Source organism: Trachurus japonicus, chromosome 14, assembly GCF_045865225.1.
Source record: "Trachurus japonicus isolate A0001 chromosome 14, Traja_1.0".
NCBI classification, from domain to species: Eukaryota; Metazoa; Chordata; class Actinopteri; order Carangiformes; family Carangidae; genus Trachurus; species Trachurus japonicus.
Window position 1 is genome coordinate 19,683,370 of NC_140920.1, and position 22,227 is coordinate 19,705,596.

Here is a 22,227-nt window from a genome sequence, read left to right on the forward strand (position 1 = left end):
TTGTTCTCTTCCCCTGAAACTGATCATTGAGGTGTAGTTAAGGTGTTTAATAAGATTTGAACTATGACATGTTGTGCTGTCCTTACTCAGACTGATGATTCTGCATTAGTTCAGAAGATCAATATCACTTTCAGGCCTGCAGGTTCAATATGAAGTAGCTTAGCTTAGCATAAAGACTCAAAAGAGAGAGCAGATTACACTTTTTACTGTACCTTTATATACTGCTTGCATACACTATACTTTCAAATGCAAAAATAATCATTCATGATTTTATGTGAATGTCACGTCGTCCTGTTAAAGCCTGGGAATTAAACCACCAACCTTGTAACTAGTGGACCAAACACTTTGCCTCCTGAGCCACAGCTGTGCACTTTCATCACTGTTGGTTTGCTTTTCTCATTTTTAACAAAATACGAAATACAATACAATTACTGTCAATCTCCTGCCCTGTATTTATATTGAGTATATTCGATCAGGAAATCTTTATAAAATTAGCACCAGAGAGGCAAAGCACCAAATGAGGTGTTCATTAAATACAGTATAATCAATGTTCAGAGCCTAAACGGTAAACCAAACTAATAAGACTGACAAAAATAAAATTAAAACTTGTCACAAATCAGCACACATGGAACATAAATCCCCGTTTCTCTGGAAGTCATTGTACCCAGTGACAAAGACAGGCTGATGAGTGATGTTAATCTTCTTATCTGATGGAGTATTTCCCCCAAAACATCAAAGCATCTCTATGTATTTAAGTTCTGAATGTTTGAACATGAGCTCAAATCACAGTTAAATCTTATTCCATGACAGCAACAGAAATCCGAGTCTGACTTTAACGTGTGACCCTCTCCTTTGTTCCTGGTTTCATCTCCTCTATTTTTACACCTGTTGAAACTTCTTCTTTCAAGCTTTTCCCTCTAGTCGGTCACTTTCCACTTTCTCCGGTCTCCTCTCTCCTCTTCTGTTCCTGCCCTCCTGCAGGATGACATTCGATGACTTCTGCCAGTACTTCACCGACCTGATCCTGTGTCGCCTCATCAACACCTCCTACCTGAGCATCCACAAAACCTGGGAGGAGGAGGTGATGAGGGGCTCGTGGGTACACCGCCAGGACCCCCTCCGCAACCGGTCCGGAGGCTGCATCAATCACAAGGCCACCTTCCTGCAGAATCCTCAGGTGAGCTGGGAGCTGTGGTACTGATCGGTGTGTGTGTGTGTTACAGAGAGTGGGGGTGGATAATATAAACATTATAGAAATGGGTATTGACTGGGAGGAAGCTCTCAAGTAGTAGTAGTGATATAAACCACTCCAGTGGGAGGCAGCAATGCAGGTGTAGTAGCTACAATTTCACATGCTCATTAATATCAACAGGCTCCTGATGATTTTACTCGCACAGTGTGAGCACACGCAGCATCCAATGTTACTGTATGTTAGACTTGTTTAGAGTTATTGACAACAAGTTCATTATAATCTCTGGCACCCTCTCACTCTTCAAGACGCTTAAGTAAATAGGACAGTGAGAAGCAAGCGAGCGGCAGAAAAGTGACAGGACTGGCCTCCCATGCTGCTAAAAATACTCAAGGAAACACTGCACACGATATGAAGGAAGCAAAAGAGTGAGTTCTCTGCAAATGTGAAGTGATTTAGGGAATAAGCTGAGATGAAGTGAACATGTACAGATATTTTAGACAATACAGAAGCAATTATGCAATTCTTGCATAAATTACTTTGTTTGAACAAATACCATTTTGCAAATTTGAATGTGCTTGACTTGATTGAGGGAGAGAAACCTCGTGTTCTGTTGTACTTTAGTCTCTTTATTTTCCTGTTGTGCAGCTTGTTTTTATTGTAGTTCATGAAAAAAGTGTTATTCAGATATAGTATGTACTGTAGAGGTAACTTGAGAATAAGTTTATTTTTATGAATATTTTGTGATATATACTGTTACTTATGCTTCAAATTAAACTTTGATATGAATTTTACTCTCTGCAGTATGTGTTTGACGTGAAGAAGGTGGAGGACGAGGTGCTGATTTGCTTACAGCAAAAAGAGAAGAGAGCCACACCCAAAGAGGGAAAAGGGGAAAACCTCGCCATAGGCTTCGACATTCATCGGGTACAAAAACACACAATATACACACAACACTTCCAGGATACACTAAAGCTAAAGTGTTAATCTATAACATTTTTTCTGTCGTGCAGGTGGAGCTTAATCGGAAGTACCGTATGCACTCAGCCCAGCAGAAAGTAGCTGGCTCCATCTACATCAACTCGCGCTGCGTCTTCCTCAGGAAGGAGCTGAAGGAGGGCCGCTACGTCATCATTCCCACAACCTTTGACCCCGGGCAGCAGGGCGACTTCCTGCTCCGTGTCTTCACTGATGTGCCTTCAGACTGCAAGTAAATCTGTGATCCACGCCTCACATTACACCTCAGTCCCTAACGTTTCACTTACTGGTTTAAAGTCCCCCTCCAACGAGCCTTTTGGGTTATTTTAAAGAATTCTCTGTGGTCTTTAAATTGTGTTTATGAAGTTTTTTTTTTGCCATAATCACAAAACCTGTGCCATTTCCCAGGGCTCTCCTTCTCCTTCCAGCAGCTCATTAGCAATGCGCCTCTGAGTGGTGGGCGGAGATTGCGCCTGCAGCCACCCAGCCACCCCCTCACAAATGCAATTTTGCACTTACTTTTCTGCTGATATGTCCTCTAACATCAGAAAAATGCCACAGGAACATGTGAAAAGCATGAAAAACATGATTTTCATTGGAGGGGGTCTTTAAGAAGACAAGCTACGATATAGAGAGGTTTTTTATCATTACTACAAGGAGAGAAAGTCACAGAAGCTTCCTCTCCTTGGTTGCACGATGTCATGATGTTTATTTATTTAATTATTTGTATCTCTCTGTATGATTAGTTGTTTTCCCAGTTGTACCCTGCCATAGTTATATATATTGAAAGAAGCCTGTGAATCTTCTACTTGCACCTTAATTGTTCTCTTTTGTCTGTTATTTGTATCTGTAATATGTGATAAAGAGAGGAAACCTAATGGACACACACACCTATTAGACACTGAAAGTCAGGGTTCAGGTGTGTGCATGTGTTCTACCTGCTCTGACGCTTCAGCCAAAGGAGCATGTAAATGCTAATGCTAACACAAGCTAATGTGGTTCTTAAGCCACTCTCTCATGTGCACACTGTCGTGTGCCTCAGGGAGCTGACTCTGGACGAGCCTCCTCAGACGTGTTGGACGGGGATGTGTGGCTACCCTCAGCTGGTCACTCAGGTCCATGTACTGAACGCTGAGGGTCTGCAGGGACAGGACTCCAATGGAGGTAGGGGCCACCACACACAGTCAACCATGGCTGTAACTATGGCTCATGTGCATTATGTTGAAGACATGTTGAAGACCATGTTTTGTAAACTCCTGTACACACCCACAGAGCTTCACTGCCTCAATCCCAATAAGAAAAGACTCCTGGGCAAAACACAAGGTACCACAGCACCACCTGCTGACACTAAATGCATAGTCATCTAGTATAGTTACTAAGTGCTACCCTGCAGTCCTTAGTCCTTATTCCTCCATAGTGTACACAAGCCTGTATGTTTTACTCCCCTTCAAAGTCACCATGTGTAGATTATTTCAACACCTTTCAGTTTATTTTAATGCAGAGTTTTTCTACAAAACAGAATATTTCATATCCTGCACATAGTGGCTTTAATATTGATGTTCCTTCATACGGCCTGTTTTATTGTTTTATTGTTTTATTTGTTAGGATCCCCATTAGCTGCGCTATAGAACGCCGCTAGTCTTCCTGGGGCCTGACTGATTAACCGTCTGATCTGAGCCTCAGTACTTCTCAGTATATCCCAGTATTGTGTCATTAGCCAATAATAGCAAATATGACCCTTCAACCTTTGCAGATGAACTGCAAATTGTCTGGGTCTTATTTAGAAATGGTGTCTTTCCATTGTTTTATCCACTAGAGAAAAATAATGTCCGTTCTGTTCATTCAGTTTGTGGTTCTCTCACTTAAATCGGTTTGCTCCACACAACACTGTGGGACTGACAGGGGGCTTGTGAAAAGAAAGAGTGTAGACTATTGCTTGCTACTTTTATTTATTTTACTGATATTTTCAAAGAGTTTACTGCAGTGCTGCACTGAGGCCATTTTGAATAATAAAAGTTTTTTTTTTAAACAGTAAAATGTTGAGCCTCCAGTACATATTTGTCACAAATGTTTAAACCATATTGCCACAGAAATTTCACACAAATCGTTCATATCTTCTATGACTCGGGGTAACAGGATGTAACTTTCGACTTGTCTGAGTGGTGGAGGCAGATGGCCACAAGGAGGGGATCCTACTGTGGTGTTACTCTTTTCTGAGACTTTATGAACCAACTAATGAGTCAAGTAGTTGAGAAAACAATCAGCAGATTAATCAATAATCCCAATAATTATAGAGCTCAATATTTTGGACATGAACTCTTCACCTAATCAACCTATATAACCTGAAGTACTGTAAACCAAGGACATACAGTAAGCAGTGATAGATTTTCTAATACAGCACAAGGCTCTGATTTAATGGTGTTTTCCCCTGCAGCTGTGGATCCCTACGTCATCATCACCTGTGAAGGAGAGAGGGTTCGTTCGCCGGTTCAGAAGGACACGCGGTGCCCGAACTTCGACATCAAAGGCCTCTTCTACCGTAAGAAGCCCAAGGAAGGCATCCACATCGAGGTGAGCTGTCACTCTGTACAAACTCACACTGAAGTCAGAAGTTTGTGCTGACTGTGACCTGCAGTTCAACTGGCTGAAGGCCAGAGACACTCACATGATTACGCTCCCCACAGCCATGTTTTATTGTGCTGCCAGTAAATGCTGCAAAAAGGCCAATAAACCAGCTGAAAGATTTCATCAAGAGAATATCTGACTTCTGTCACGGGGGCAGGAGAATCTCGAGTGATGCTCAACCAAGAGACTGATTTCACCTTTATTTCACACGAACATGATCTATTTTTCATCTCTGCTGGTGGAGTCTAACTGATCGCTCTGGTCTCTGTGAAAAGTGCAATTTAAAATATTCAACGACATCTCCTCATATTTGTGGTTGCAAACGCTGAACTGAACTAAGAACTACAAGTAAGTTTGCTTTGCATTTCACTTATATCAAAGGCTTGTGAAGACTAAAATCAATCAATAAGATTGAAGAACAGCAACGGGGTTTACAACAGAGTCATCCAGTTGTTTTTATGTTTACTGTTTGCGACAGACGTATTACATGGCACCTTTCCTACATGGACTAAAAAATAACATATGACTAGTTGAAATGATAGCATGAGTTAAAAAACACAATGAATAAGAGGGTTGATAATAAAATCATTTAGAATTATGATTTGAATGATAGTAATGATAAAATATGAGGAGTTGTAATAAAAAAGATAAAGGTGAAGGATAGATAAGACAAATGAAATAAAATAGAACAAAAATAAGTAGAAGCAGTAAAATAAACTGTGTTTACGGTTAAAATTGTTGACCAATCAGTGATGTTCAATGTTCAGTCACTGCCCCTAAAGTTCCTGAACCATTAGAAAATACATCCCTCGGGGCAGAAAGAAATTTTGTTTCCTTTGGTCAAAATCCTGTGAATGAAACAGCTTAAGACACAACAGTCTCTGTCCCAGCACTCGTCCTCACACACAATTGTACTTTATCGATTTATCCTTTTTATCATTTCATTTTTTTTTATTTATCTCATTACCTGAACATCACAACTCTCACTTGTCTCCTTCGTTCGCTTTCCCTTCATCTGTGTTTGTCTCTGTAATTATCTCTAAGGAAATTTGCTGAACATCCATAACTAATCAATGACAGCCTTAATATCAGACCATGTCCACGGGGCCAGTTTGCTTGTTAGTGAATTATTGTTGGTAATGTTTCATCTACTCAGTCAGACCTGTGAAATCACATCATCGTCTGTGTCATGTGAGAGGAGGAGGGTCTGAATTGCTCAGGCAGCAATAAGAGCAGCATCAAGCTTTTCAAGTTTTTATGTCTCTGCACCAGTGTCAACCTTTGACCAGAGAGCAATATGGCTCCAACTCCGACGCCTGTCGCTGGTGCAGAGCCATATAAATACATTATTAGGTATATTTTCAGAACCGAGTGAACACCATTACTGGAGCTTTTGCATAGCAGAAGCTTTCATGAGATTTTGGTCATGCAGACTGCAGCAAATAATTCAATTCAGTTCAATTTATTATCACTTTAATGAAAAAACCTTTGTTTAACATGGGAGCACCTGATGCAATGACGGGTAAACAACCAGCAGGTCGGCTGAAAACCTTTATGTCCAAATGACCAACAGGAAGTCTTTTTTCTAAGTACAGAGAGCAGAACTGATAACGCCGGATCTTATCAATCCTCTGGTGTTACAGTAGAAGATTTAGCCCTGGTGCCCTTTTAATACCAGGCTTCAGTCCCTATATTGTGACCCATTGTCACAAACACAAAATGTGCCAGAAGGGGATCATTAACCTGTATCAGTCTGTATTATTATACAACAATTTGCTTTGTGAAATGTCTCAGGGTCACTCCACCCACACATAGCTGTAGACCGTTACTTGCTTTACTTTAAAAAAAAAAAATCTTTATTATTATCTTCGGAAAGTATCATGTGTGAAAGGTTTATTCTGCTGCCCAACACTTCCTCTCAACCCCAGTGTTTTCTGTCCTTTGCCTGTTTTCCTCGTCTGGTTTCTCTTTTGTGACTGCTTATTGCCTTTTGTCTTCTCTCTCCTCTCTTTTCCCCGCTTTCCCCTGCTGTGCTATTTTTCGGATCTCTGCCTTCCTCCCACGAGCGGCCAACAGATCTACAACAAGAACATGATCGTGGACACCTTCCTGGGTCAGGTGATCATGTTCAGCGACCCAAACGAGCGGCAGGAGCAGCACACGCTCCACCTCCGCGACAAGGGCAACCGCCAGGACAACGACCTCCCGGGCACTCTCACTGTGCGTCTCATCACCTCCACCACGCTGACCAACATCTGACGCGGTCGTAACGAGCGCTCGCCGTCCATCCTCTGTCACGGCAGCTCACTGTGTCTATTTTCTGCCGCTTGCGCTCTCTCTCATAGTTTCCCCTGTTTCCATCTGCTTCAGCTCTTTAGTTCCACATTGTTACCTGTGTTTCTGAAGGCCTATATCTCTATATTTGCGGGTGGGAGGTGTCCATATCGTACTGAAGAACTCTGAACACATTCCTGCCAAATTATCCATTATTTAACATTCGCTCAACATCGTCTTCATTCCAGGTTTTACAGCCACAATCTCCATCAACAACTTGAACTGCAGTTACATACTGTATATTTTTAAGAAAAAGGCTGACGCTAAGCCTGAAACTTCCTGTTTTTTTCCCTTTCTCCATATTGCTCAAAGTGACGACACACACGCATACGTGCACGTACGATACATATGCAGACATTTCTGCACTCGCCATGCATGTGCCAATGTTTCCAAGGGCTATGCGTTGCCTTAAGGCTGAGTCTGGCTCTCCACCTTGAGGAGATGGTGGGTTGCGTTCAATAGTCTTTTCTGTTCTCCATCAGCTTTCATTCGTGTTCCTTAAAAACCTGCATCGCACCTCGACCTCTCCGTCATAGTTTGACTTCCCATTTCCTGTTCGCTGACCAGACGTATGCTCTTTTCTACCTGTGGATGATCCTCCCGCCCACCCGAGACACCTCAAGTCCTCACCAGTTTTGCCGGTGCTTTGGAGAGCATGCAGCACTGTCTGTCACTTTTTACTGTGGACTTTACAAATGGAAGCCAACAGCAGCTATTCTCTCCCTCTCCTGAGAGCTTTTCTGTGTTGTTCTGTGAGCGTGCTCATGTGTGAAATCTTGCCTCCCGTCTTCCATTACTGGCGCCATTTGAAACTCCAAGAGACGCTTTCTGCCGGTTGCTATGGACGATCTCTAAAACTGCATGGCTTCAAAGAAACTAAACTTTTGCCTGTGCTGCACATCTCTCCGGTCGTAGCTTAGCAGCCGGTGCTTCTGATAGTGCTACCCCCCCCCTACAAACACCCATCCCAGCCCCCTGTGTTCACCAACCCAGCCCAGCGGAGTGCAAAGATTCACCCTGACATAAATCAAGTGCTTTATGGGACCAAAGATGAGCCAGGCCCCTTTGCTCTCTTAGCCCCCTTCGGACCGGCCTGGCCTGGCCTGGCCTGGCCTTAGCCTAGCTACAAACCACCACCCCCTGTGCCACATCATCTCTTAACGGCAACACCACTGCCTGACGCTTCTTCTGTCTTGAGTCTGTCGGCCTGGGACGACGACTCACGCCACGTGACCCTAAGAGACGGCAGCTGTGCTTCTGCTGTTGGCACAGAACAGGGGTGAGTGTCTGACTGTGTGTGTGTGTGTGTGTGTGTCTGTGCTTGTTAGAGGGAAAGTGTGTGTTTCTGTTAGGGCTGATCGATTATGGCTACATCAGGATTATTTTCTTGATACAATGATACAATATGATAACTCACTGACTTCGTAAACACTGAGCTATCAAACTCATACAGTTTGTTTCCTTGAATATACTTGAATTGAATACTGATTTTGACGACATTGCAAATCAGGGCAAAACCTCAATGTCTTTTTCGAGAATAAATAAAGGTTTAAAATAAATATAGAAACATTTGAATAAACAATACAACAATAATCTATGTAAATAAATGACATCAACTGGTTGTAGTGCACTCACTACACACCACAGTGTATCATGGTATTTGTTATTGTCCCTTGTCTGACGTAGAAACCAGTCTGAGTTTTTAGGAGGGAGAGAAAGATGCCAAACCTAGAAATAAAAAACACATGCAGAGAAACAATGTGCTGTGAATTCAGAAAACTACTTCATTAGTTTGACAACATATGAGCTGAAAATTCAGACCTAAAGCACAGCAGGGAAGAATTTCCAGGGGACACTAAAGTGATGAACTCATTCAGCTCAACAGTGACTTTGTTACAATAAGTTAAAGGTACTGAATAACAAGTGCGTCGCAGCAGCAGGTTCGTCACATTGTTAATTTTTTTTTTTTTGCTTTAACTCTGATAGAGGGAGTACCCCGACCTGACCCAAGCCTGTGCTGTTTACTGTTTTTATAAGCTGCCTATTATAATGAAAGTTTAAAACTACACTTCCAAGTTCTTTGAATGATAGAAATCCATTCAGATCGATCTTATTGAGCAGCCATTATGCTGAAGGACTGAATATGCAGGATGTTTGTTTAATTGCAAGTGTTGAAATTTTTTTGCAGCTCATGTGTCGTCAAAATAACAGTGTTTCCTGAATTTACAGCACGTTTGTGTATTTGCAGGTTTTCTTAAGTTGCAGGGTTTTGAGCCCTCAGTGCCACCGTACAGTACTAACCAGAATACAGCTCATCGAACATTTTATCTTGATTATCTTGTTTTCATAAGCAATGAAAACCCAAATTGTGATTGGGAAAAAAAAATTGATCAAATGCCCAGCCTTTGTGTATGTGTGTGCGTGTGCATTTGTGTGTGCGTACATTTGTGAGTGCGTGCGTGTATCCTGTCCTAAATCTGGGAGTGTTTGGATGAATGTATATCTGTTAATCCACGTTAAACTGGGACGAAAACGATCTCTGAGGAAAGGTGTGACTGACAGGAGGAGAGCCCTTCAGGCGAAAACACACCTTTGCACTTTACTCTATTCGAATGGGGTTAAAAAAAAAAAAGACCCTGGAGGAGGAGCGAAGGAAAGGAGGGAGAGCAGAGGAGACGTCCTGCCAAAACAACCTGTGCCATTGCCTTGGTCCTGGCTTTGCCTCCACAGCAGGAAACATGGGATGAACTGTTGAATTCTTTCTTTCAAAGGGATTTCAGACGGCTTTTGCTACTGAACCAGGACTTGGTATAATGTATAATCTATCTCTGATGAACCACGGTGTTTCTTGCGTAGATCATGTTGCCATCATGTTTGACCTTTTAGCACATGGTGGGCTTTTTGTGACAGAGGCCCTAACTGAAAAATCTTAACTTATTTTGTGTTGTTGTTTTGAGACTTTTCATTCCACCTTTTATTGACTTTTAGGTGTGTCCAAGTTTTTTCTCTCTGTGCTTCATGAGAAGAATTTAAACTGTCACAATCGAGACAATTCCTTTGAATGTAAGACAGTAGGTGGACTTATCTCTCAGACCGTTCTCCTGGTTTCTTTCAGCGCCTTTTTTCCATTACTTGAACTGTCACATGTGGCATTTAATTGATCACACACCTTTGTGTACAGCATCTTTATAAATGTGTCTTGCATGGGGTTATTTTCTAATATGTTCATGGCCTTGTATTGTACTGTTCAATTGTTAATATATATACATATATAGATATATATTTATTCTTTCTATCTCAAAAGTCTTGGAGATGCTAGTTCTGAGCAGTCAGCATGTCGACACTAACGCACCTCACGTCAGTCTGATCATATCAACCGGTCTGAAACCAGTTATGTCTTGTAACACAGTGATGCGTCCATCCTGCCTCTAGTGTCGGTGAACGTTAGCAGCAGTTGTTGACTATTTAGGTGCTATTTAACTTCTCTGTGCTCTTTTTCTGTTGTTTTTTGTCAGAGAGGGACAGAAAATGAAGGAGGGAGGAACAGTGTTAGGAACTGTAGTGCCAACAGTGTGAGGTCAGACGTAGCTGCTGATTTTTATTTACAGACCAGGTGGGAAAAGAGAGAGACCCCTCTCATTTGCTGGCTAAGTACTGCTGAAGTGTCCTTGTGCAAGGCGCTGAGGTCTTAACTGCTCCAGTGCATATTTATACAGAGCAGCTTCCAGGTGTGACTGTACATATTTGTGTAAATCTAAACCCCCCACCTACCCATCCACCCTCCCTCCTACAGGTCAATACTGTGAATCTCTACATAATCAGCTCGTCATGGGAACAAAGGCTGGAGTGAAGGTGTTTGTAGAGAGAGATTATAGGTGCCAAAAGTCAGTTGCCTCATGGATTTCCTGAAATTGATAGCGCACAGATCAGGAGGGATGACTTTGGCCTTGGTTTGTGCTTCTCATGCTTCACCATCACATTTTAGTCACACAGTGAAACTTCAGGTAAAAAAAAAAGCCAGAGGGTTGTTAAAAAAAAAAGATTCCTGTTCTTTAGTTATTTCCAGAAAACTGATATTGATGTTATTTCCAGGAAATGGTTTATTTCTTAATTCAGTCAAAATGCTCAGTCTGTTCTTGCGCTGTCTCATTTAATAAACCTTAAGGGTTTTATTGCAATCAAACATCATGTTAATATTACGGCTGTCAATTGATCAAATGATTAATCCCAAAGTAATTCCACTTTTTTTCTGTTCAAATTGTAGTTTAAGGGGATGTTTTTTCCAGTGGTTAAGAATGGACAAATATGTTGCGTTATGTAAAAGGAACTTTGTTATTCACTGACCAAAAACAATGACAAATGTTGCCCTTAATGGTGTCACTACATTTGACATAAAAAATATGCGCAAGTAATAACATGAGGGCTCAATCTGAATGGTTACTATTAGCAGACACGATTTAGCTTGAAACTACAGCTGATTCATTTCTGGCAACTATTTCCAACTAACACAAAATGTTTGTTCATCTTGTGTCAGAGAAGGCGTTCAAAGGAATTTGCATTATATTTTTTATCTTATGAAAAGAGGAAAGACATACATAGAATATGATTTTTTTAAATTATTATTATTATTTTTTATCTTTAAGCATACTGGAAAAACCTTCCAAACAGTGTCGGCTTCTGTTTGCATGAATGTGATGGTGAGACATGAAAGGAACAAACAGGGATCATGTTACAGTTCTTATATCCAAGTTAGGTTCATAGTAAGTACATTTCCCAATGTGACAGGCTTGAAATTCATTTTCTCACATATTTTCAAGTTTTTTTCTCACAATTTTTTAAAATCTTAAATAGTGTAATACACCATTGTATTAGTGCATTACTTATTAGCGCATTAGTATGTCAGAATCATACACAGATGATAACAGCACTGGAAACAAAACACAGGATCACATAAGATCTGCTAGATCTGCTAGATAGATGGCATCAAGGTTAAGCAAGGACTGAACTAGTAATAATTATTGTGCCATGTTAAAATAATAATCAATGACCTCTTCCCCTAAGTTATTATAGATTTTATTTTCTATACTTTCTCTTCATCTGAAGCCAGAGCAGTGTTTTTACACTGGAGATCGTTTCATCAGGTTTTCAGCAGGTCCAGCTCTGTTGTTTTTCTGTGGCCTCATATTTTTACTTTTTGTGTCAAGTTGGACCCTTTACAAAAAATCACACAGCCTGATGGCTTTCCCACATGCTTGGCCTCAATCCTGCAGGAAATAACGAGTCAAAGTAATAGCGTGAGAAATCTTATCATGGCGTTCCTTTTCAACCTCCTGCTCGTGTGCCGCAGCAGTGCCAAAAAGACGAGTTTTGTGGGTAGAGATAAAGTTGAACTGGATATTGTAAATATGTTTGCTGTGGATCTGAACATTTATTTATTTATTTTTATAATTTTTTACTCATTGCGTTGCTGTTGTTACTCATGGTAATTGTTGCACATTGTGATCCTTTGCCAAAAGTGTTAAGGCTTTCACTGTTAACTAGGCACACGCACACACACTCATACACAAACACCCCAGCTACTAGATTTACCAGGCTCGGTTGGAGTGTTCGGACCTTCACTGGATTTACTGACAGTTGCTATGAAGCTTCTTCTTCTGTAAATACATATGTTTTCTGTGTGGCCATGCCAAAGCTGGTTTTACAAACACGAAACCATTGCGATGAAGCTGAACTGCTCACTACAATGGTGACCTTTGACCTTTGTACGAATCCAAAAATTACCAGTGCATGTAGCAACAAACCGCTTCAGATCTGCTCGCACCATTACCACTCACAGAAAATATATTTTTTGGTCCCCAGAGTGTTGTAGAACATAATCGGCTGTTGCTACTTTGATAAACATACTGTGTGAAGTACGAGGCTTATGTTGCACACTTGCATGCATTTAGACAGTATCCAGTTTTATAATATTTTGTATTCAGTAACCTGCAATATACAGTATGTATATAAAAGTAGCAGCAATTTGACTTATCAGTTGTTATTATTATTGTATCCATGTTTTGATGGATGTTATTCAGTATATTATAGACGTTTATCTTGAGAGGAGGATGTTCTTGCTCGCTACCTCTAGAGATCAGCGAGGATGCTCAGAGGAATCCAAGTGAATCATGGACCTAAGTCCTTGTCCCATGGTACCTTGGGGTGAACAAAGCTCATGAATGAGCATGTTTTATGATACTTTTTTAAAACCTTATGTGTGAAATCTTGTTTTAAATTTGACTTTTTTGGATTAAACAAATTAGATATCATTAGAGTAATGTTGGGAGCTGGATACAGGCCAGATGTGTACCCCTGTTTCCTGTCATTATAGCATAAAGCATGAAAGTTAACCTAGCAGTACTTACAGTAGTGACATGACTGTATTTATCCATCTTCAATCTTCTTGGCCTCATTATCCCAACATCAATTATTCCCTCAAACCCTAAGAATATGGTGGACACCTCTGACCATGACTCACGTCCATAACTCACACAAGGTATCATAGAATTAGGAATAAGGTGGAAAAACAGAACTGAGAACAAGTGGAACTCCAGACAGTCTTCAAGGAAATTTGTTTTTAGATAATTTAAGAGGCTTTTTTTTCCTTCTTTTTTTTCTTTATCGCTTTTTTACAGAATGATTACATGGTCGCAGCTGAGGTTCGCTTGCCTGCTGATCTTATAGCCTTGTCCACTTGCATACTGCTGCACGTGTCGTTAGTGATGGAGTCCCCAAGAGAGTACACCAGGTATTACGTTTATCTCAATGACAGCATCACGTAGACTGTATCAAAATTTGACTCTGACATTTTTATCCAAGATGGAGTCTTGTCCGCTCGAGGAATGAGCTTGTGATTCTTCTTGTATTTTTCTGCTGATGTTTATTAACTGGAGACTGGAATACCTACTGCATGGTGACACTTCTAGAAGATGCTATGGTCTTTATAACAAGTATCTTTTATCAGTATTTTATAACCTTGTTAATTTTATATATCCACTTTACCTTGCGTTCCAAACTGGTATGTTTACTGATAGCTAAGTATCAGAGAGCTGTGCTGTATGTTCTGTACCGTGTGCTTGTCTGTGTGTTACTTTCAGCGTTAGCTTTCCCCTTCTTTTTCTTTTTCAATGCGTGTGTTCATTGAGTTTGGTTCTCGGTTACACTGTGGTTATTTTATAGCTACGATCGGAAATTATTATTTTTTCTTTTGTATTTAATGTCAACTTGTGGCATGACTTTGAAATAAAAGAACAAAAACTACTCCGACAGAGTTTGTTGTCATTGTCTGGAAATAAGCATGAAGGTGGAGTAGAAGGTTAAAAAATAAAATAAAATAAAATGAAAATGAACCTTGTGAGAAGAGAGGAAACTTAAAGCCTCTCTTGATTGGCTGACTATTTTCTGAGTTATTCCATAGAAATAGAGCAAATTTCAGGTAATACACTCAGAGAAATCAAATCCAGCAAGTAATTAATAGTGGGTCCAGGGAGGCGGGGTTTGATGACTGTTTTGGAGTGATATAACAAAGTTACAGGAAGTCCTGACAGCCGGTCTTAAGGCTCTGTTCCTGAATACATTTGCATTTTCTTTTAACTGAGGCTTTGATACTTTCACAGTACAAAGAACCTAGAGCTGCTTTATACTAATCAGAGAAGCTCTATCTTTATACAATATAGGACTTTTGAACTGCCAGTATAAATTATTCTGAGCACTCAGTTGCCGTCTATATTGCCATTTTGCAATAGCTAAAAGAATGAAAATAACTTCACATCAATCTATGTGATTGTTGTCAAGACATTCCAGTGAAAACCAGTAAGTGCAAAAAAATGTTTTTGTCTTTAACGGGTTTTTTTTCATGAATTGACCCTTTTAAATGACTTGGAAATCATGACCTGGGTCACCTCCCTCACCTCCCAGCTGGTCTCTGTATCTGCCACCAACAGGCTCCACCTCCTGGCTAATCAGGATCAGCAGCCATGAATGAGACGCAGCGAGAAAGTCTGGAGAGCCCCGTCACTGACCCAGACATCAAACTGTAACTGGGCCACAAAAAAGCAATACTCAACCAGGAAGAGGAGGCTGGGACCACGACAGAACAGAGCAACAGGTGGAGGCCGAGGAAAAGATATATTAAATGGACTGACAGACAAAGACAGGACCAGAGAGAAATACTTCATCTTTCAGCTTCTTCTGCTCCATCTTTTAAACTGTGGGCCTCCTCACGCCTTCCCACAGAGCACAAGGACGATAAAAAGACAAGTGAAGCAGAAGGAAGAGAGGGGACTCCAAGAAAAATGTGTTGAGAGGTAAGTGGGGCAGGTGAACGGGTGAACGTGGGTCAAGGCACAGGGCTTAGCCTGCGACCAGGCCACAGTGCTGCTGCTCTGCTGTAGCTTTAGGCCAAAGCCTCTTACTGCTCACTTCGTCCTGTGCCAGCACTTAAAGGAGCCATTATGTCCCCTCAAGTAAATATAGTTGCTTTAGTGTGTTTGTGTGTTTGTTGCACAAAGTCTGATTGCTTTTTAATGTTTTTTAATTTCTAATTTAGATTCCAATAGCAACCATGTCTGTTATCAGATGTGACAGTATTTCAAGAATTAAATCAGTTCTGTTGTGCCAGAGTAACACAATTCTTGCTTGTGAATATCAATAACATTCATACGAGGCAGAAAGCAGGAGGATGGGAAAAAAATGATGATGCATAAAAGAAAGTATTTGGATCAGAAGAAGACAAAACAATCTTAACTGAATCAGAGCTCAAGCTAATGGTTATTTTCATCAGAGTGAACTGCTGAATCTCTAAGGACTTATGTAATGGTATGACCAGCTATGAAATATCCAAAAGACTGTTATGTCTTGTTTTGTTCAGTTTACAGTGAATTAGAACAATGAAAAGCAGTAAAAACCTCTTATTGTATAAGCTAACACCAGAGAACATCACATTTTACCTGCAAAATCAACTTATCCAAATAGTTTAATTACTTTTTAATTGGCTCATTATTTTTTCTCTAAATTAACTAACAGCTTTTTACTGAGCTTTCCACTGAACATGTAGGGGAAAAAAGGATTTGGCTGAACTGCTGTTTCCAAGGTTCAGAATGAACTTTTACATTCAAAATCTAAATACTTGGATCACACAGTGTAACAACTGAGAATATGTGAATTACCTACTGTACTACTACTACTGAAATTGTCTTTAAGTGGTTTGAGCATAAGCGACACTGTTCACATGGAGAAGCTAAAAGTGTTGTGACACATGTCTTAGTTTGGTTTGGGCCTCACTGTGCATGCTGCAGCTGAGCTCAGGAAAGTGAGGAGAATTAGCTTTGAACAAAGCACCGGTTCAGTCTCAGTGATAATTCTGCTCCACCTCAGTCCATTAAATGTTGATTTTGTTTCCTCACATTAAACCCTCTCAAGTTAGATTGTGAAAATCCACATCAAGAGTTAGATGAAAAGGTTAATGCTGCTCTGACTGTTAAATATGAAGCTACAGCCATTATAGGAAACAATGCACAGGCAAAGCTAGTTTGGCTTGGGTCACAGATAAAACAAAAAAAATTAGGTAAAATGTTTTAATATGAAATTGCATCAAATAGAAATATAAAAACCACTGTACCTACTGTAAGTACATGATATTTGTCGACTTTCCAACACTGAACTCTGCATTAACAATGTTAATATTGTAAATGAATGCACTTGTGTTTTTTACATGTAAAACCACAGAACTGGTGAAGACATGGAAGCATGGATCTGGGTCTGAATGTGAATCTGAATCTGAATCCCTGCCATGTGAGTCAGAACTGATGCATGTACAGTACAGTACACACGCTTGTTAGAGCAGCATTATAGTCCTCACACACACACACACGCACACACGCACACACTCACACACAGATTAGCAGCTGAGGGTTTAGTGAGATTGCTGCTGGCCCTTACATGAAAATCTCTGACCAGGTGGACGCAGGGTTTCACAAGCTGCAGTGACAGAGGCTGTTTTTTTTGGAGGGGGGGGGGGGGTTACCTCTGAGGTCTAACAAAGCATATCATTTTATTCGGAAAGATTTGACCTGTCATGTCTTTGTTGTTCTGGTCACAGTTGAAAATCTGTCCAAAACAAAGGACAGATAATTGAGTCTGAGAGTAAAAACTGACCTCGCATTGTAATTAAAATACTCTGACGTTATCTAGGACCTTGGAAAATGAAAATATGACAAACAATGAACAATAAAACCATCCAAATATGAGCTGTTTTAATGAAACTACTACAAAATGTCACTATTTCTCAACCTTTTCTCACCCATTTCCATGTTTTCAGTCACTCTAGGAGCAATGAAGGTTGACTGCCCTAAAATATAAACATATTTAGTACGAATGTACACATCCTCTAGTTTTGGTGACCCCTAAGGGGTTCTTGTAGCGTCACCATGAGTTTTTAATGTAAAGAGTTCTATGTGAAATATCTCAGCATCTACAAAATGGATTACCATGACAGCTGATGCAAACATCATAGTTCCCATCAGGATGAATTGTAATACCTACATCCCAGTAATCCCGCTGACTTTTCAGTCGAAACTTGAATTTGTTGAGTTCTTTTGTTTGCAACCAAATACTTGACATTTCCATCAGCCTCCAGCCAAACTCACAGAGCGCTGGGCTGCAGACACAATAAACTGGCCTAAACTGAGATGCAAATCCAGACCCAGAGCTAAGCCTGAGATTTCAACTATGACAAAATCTGTGTTTTCAATGCATGAATCTCTGATTGCAAATTATGTGGCTGCACATCAGAATCAGAATCAGAATCAGAATGCCTTTATTTGTCATTATACTCGCGGCATAACGAAATTAGAGCCCCCCTTCAGTGCAAAACAAGCAATACCATAAAAATACAATATAAAAACACTTCAATAGTATAAAAATAAGGTTGAGACCCCTAACTGTGTTTTATCGTGAACAAAGGATTAATCAGGAATCTTACATTTGGCAATCTGTTGCTCCAGTGAAATGTTATTTTATTTCTCTAGCTGCTCTGTCATTATCGGCCTATAAAACATCGCACTCCGACAGCAAGAAATTAATTGTGAAAACTCCACCAGACATTCAGGCTTGTGGTGTGTTCTGTGTTGTGACGTGCAGATCTATAGGTCTGGTGTTTGAGACTGTTACCAGATTGGCACCCTGCGGTTCTGGATAAGAGGCTCTGTCCTGGCATAAGCTGAACATGAGAGACTAGAGTTGAGCTGCATATGGATGAACTTGGCTGGAGGTGAACTGCAGATGCTGCGTATCTGCACTGCTGCTGCTCCCCAAAAGGTTCCCTGCCCCTATATGAGATCTGTCTTTAATACAGACTCTTTTTGATTACTGAAACGTTAATCTTCTTAATGGACCACTAATGGGTCATTAATACACTTAGCCGGCAGCCCGGGCCCCACCCCTCTGTCTTCATCACCCATACGGTCTGGGCTAGCAGTTTTCAAGCCAGTTATGTTGCTAATGTTTATATCAGCAGAGGAAAAAGGTTGCATCTTAAAATCAATATATATGATTTAATCACAGCTTCTTATTGGATTGTGTTAATTAGCAGTGCTCCAGAGGTTGGTTGTCATACTATAAGCATTTTTTTTGTATTTACTGCAGTAACACCTTCAACCCCCCCAGTGCACATTGTTAACAACTATTAAATGTGACCATGGTACTGTACGACATCACTTGTCATTCTTCGTCTGATTGCTGCTACAGTTCACACAGATTATCTTATGAATGAGGGTAACAAAAGAAAGACGGCTCAGAGGGGGGAGAATGATTCAGCTGTCATAACTGAACCAACTATGCCTCGTACTAAAGCGTTGGGATTAGCCCCAGGAATCCAAGTAAGCCCTTGACAGCCTCCAGCAGACCCTTTAACCCCCTCACCCACGCTCTACCTCTACTGTACCTCTACCCATAACCTCCCTTCCCCCACTGGTCTCCAATGTCTCTGCTCTGGCCCTGCTGTGTGCAAGAAATTTGAATGATCACGTTGTTTTGGGAGGAAATTGGCCTTTTATCTGACAGCTAATCTGAGACTATGAGTCATTAAACTACCAACAGTAAACAAATCCCCCCAAGTCCCCTCCTTCACCACAACATGTTGAACAATAGTAAGTCTATATTTGTGACTGTGTAGCTCTTTGAAGCTTTTAAAGTTTATATAAAATGATTAACTGGCAATTTTGGCATGAAAACTCTTTATAGCAATTCATCTGTAATCAAAATATCCAGCAATTAATCTAGCATTGACAAATCAATTGATTCTGGTACAGAAGAAATCGCACTGATGAAAGAAGAAAATAGACACCTTGTGTAGTTTTTTTTTCTGAAATTGTTTTTTGATTATGAGTTCCTGATCTTGTAATCATGAGATCTTTATCTTGTAATCATGAGATCAGGATCTTGTAATTACGAGAGAAGTAGCCTCAGCTGTACACCTGGAGGATCTAGGAGGATCAGTAATAACCAGACAGTTTGTTGTGACACCACCAAGTCGACTTGGATGCATTTCAAATGAAGCATCCCGTACCGATTTAACTGCTCTGCAAGCAGAAGCAGATTAAGGACGATATCACCTTCATTATCCAACTGAGTTAGAGACAATGACACTTTACTAGACTTTACACATGATTACTAGGAAAGGTATAAATTCTTTGTTCCTTTATGAATGCAATACACTGCTGAAGTACAGAAAGCACATCTTAATCTTAATGTTTATCAATCCTTATTAATTGCTTTAACAGTCTGAACACATAGTAGGACACTTGGTGGCACACAGTCATTACGACTGTGGTCAGTTCAGTACAAAGCCATGTTTTCTGTTGTTTAACCTCTCGGTTGTGTGACATCTGTGACTCGTCTCCTTTGCAGAGGCCACACTTGGTGACTTCTGATGTCCTGGATCCAACCCAAGGCTGAACCATGGTCATTCTGCAGCAGGTAGGTTCACGTTAGGTGGAAAAGGGTCCACACCAGCTCAGTTAGCTGGTTTCATCGTGTTCTTTTGATCTGAGGTTCTGAATTGGGCCTCGTTCCCTCTTTGTGAAGTTGATTGTAATTTTACACAATAGTAAACAAAAGCAGGTTTCTGCACTGAAATGACCAAATCAGCTGTAGGAACATGGCATTGGCTAATGCTAATGCTAAAACTCCGGTCTCCTGTTTACTATTTGTATGTATGTAGAATGTATCTATTCTAGCTGATTTGTTTTGGAATGAAAATCCAGTAAAAGGATCTTGAATACGATGACACAGACTCACAACGATGCTAACAGACTGAGGCTAACGCTGCAGATCCCAGGATGATCTCCAGTTCATGATCAATAGATGACAGGGAAATGATGTAACAGCAATTCTTCCCACTCAGGCCTGCTGTATGTACACCACGTAAGTTGATTGACAGTAATCAAACATTCACCGAGCAACATTTGGAGAGTTTAACGCATCTGGTTAATGGCTGTTGAAGGAGGGCAGAAGGTTACTCAGTATTTCTTTCATTCACATTCTCCTCACTACCTTCTGTCTTGTTGTTGTCAAACTCATTATGTCCCCCGTGTAGGTGACACTGTTCATAATAGGTCTCCTTACAATCCAGATAAGCAGAAGGCAATTGTAATATCAGTACAAGATAAGATACCACTTGATGAATACATGAGATTGTTGCAACAGCAAAATCAGATGCTGCAAATAAAAGTAAATGTGATATAGCAGATTGTTACGGGTCAGTTCACCCACAGTCATTTCTCACTATGTTTTGAACTTTCTGCACGACCTCAACGCAATCGAATTAATATAGAGTGTGAATGAAAACATTGACATTGAAAAGTACAATATACAGTAAAAACCAAGTGAAATATAAGGTTGCCATGTTGCAGCTTGCTAAATATAGCAGCAGCCGGCTGGTCTCCTCACTCAGTCAGCCATGGTTACCTCCTATCAGGCCATCAATAGTTTCTTGTCAATAACGAGATTCTGGTGCCTCTTTCTCCCCAGAGTCCTGCAGGGCACGACTCAGACGGTCTCAGCTCAGAGACTCAGCTATGAATCTCATTCAGTGGAAGACATCTGGATGTTGTTAAACGGAAGCAAAAATAGCATCCTTAAGGTCACAGTCTAGACTGTAGGGATGAACGCTGAGCTTCGAGCTGCAGTGGTTTCTGTTATGAAGAGATTTACCAGCAGCTTCAGTCATGTTTAGTCTCTAAACAAACTGCAGACAACAGACAAAATGTGACAGTATTTTTAGAAAGTCGCAGCGTTGTTTCAAATACAAGCAAAAGACCATGTTCAAGACTTTTTATCCATGTCTCAATTTTGTTACAAGCATTTACAACTAATTAAAAACTTGCCATGGATTTGGACAGGACAGTCCGTAGACAGACCAATTTGCTCCAGACTTGTTTGATGGATCATCATGAAATTTGCTGAGGCCGTTTATGTTTTCCACAGGATCAGTTGTAGTAGCAAACATAAGTGTTTTCTTTTCATTGGGCTGCATAAAAAGTTTAAACTTATTCTATAAAATATTGTTACATCTACTGACACAACGCTTATAATTTCAGTGACCTTCTGACTTCTGCTGCCATTTTATTTTATTCAGTTGTATTTCAGTAATTTTATTGCCACCAAAACTGATCATAGTTGGCTACATTGCCAAGTTTTATTACACACTTTGTAAAAGTTCCACATTGCTGCCATGTTTGTTTTGTTTTGTTTTGTTAGCCTGTACACATGCGCAATGAACAAGGTGGGAGGCTGGACTGCACTGCACAGGCTGCACACAGTAACTTCTCTCAGCCACAGACATTTGAGTATTAACAACGGGTGACAGATTTTAAGGTGATCGGTAACCGATCGCGAATGTTTAATAGAAAGAGACTGATAACGATCAGGTTAACCACAACCAGCAGTTAACACATAGCAGTAGCTCGCTAGTGCTTGTGTTGACATGACTGTTTAAACACTGCCAACAACTTTATGAAATGAGTCACCTCAGTGTTAAAGCTAACAAGTCAGACTGTAATAGA

General features: G+C 40.5%; 2 protein-coding genes across 5 annotated transcripts in view; both read left to right on the top strand.

Moving 5' to 3' along the window:
• Window positions 1-15,297, top strand: part of capn5b (calpain 5b) — a 54,268-nt gene extending 38,971 nt beyond the window's left edge. The window contains exons 8-14 of one of the 4 annotated variants that reach the window (XM_085798253.1): window positions 982-1,177; window positions 1,994-2,116; window positions 2,203-2,399; window positions 3,210-3,331; window positions 3,440-3,490; window positions 4,602-4,738; window positions 15,109-15,297. In XM_085798253.1, the coding sequence (XP_085654379.1) occupies window positions 982-1,177; window positions 1,994-2,116; window positions 2,203-2,399; window positions 3,210-3,331; window positions 3,440-3,490; window positions 4,602-4,738; window positions 15,109-15,126 (844 nt within the window). In that variant the 3' untranslated portion in view covers window positions 15,127-15,297. Of the gene's footprint in view, window positions 1-981; window positions 1,178-1,993; window positions 2,117-2,202; window positions 2,400-3,209; window positions 3,332-3,439; window positions 3,491-4,601; window positions 4,739-6,868; window positions 8,447-15,108 lie in introns of those variants that run through there. The other 3 variants (XM_085798249.1, XM_085798250.1, XM_085798252.1) reach the window with 3 other exon arrangements.
• A 33-nt stretch (window positions 15,298-15,330) lies between these two features.
• LOC146974682 (unconventional myosin-VIIa-like) overlaps window positions 15,331-22,227 on the top strand; it is a 33,615-nt gene continuing 26,718 nt past the window's right edge. The window contains exons 1-3 of the mRNA XM_085798257.1: window positions 15,331-15,471; window positions 16,892-16,957; window positions 20,072-20,140. Of these exons, the coding sequence (XP_085654383.1) occupies window positions 20,123-20,140 (18 nt within the window). The 5' untranslated portion in view covers window positions 15,331-15,471; window positions 16,892-16,957; window positions 20,072-20,122. The remainder of the gene's footprint in view (window positions 15,472-16,891; window positions 16,958-20,071; window positions 20,141-22,227) is intronic.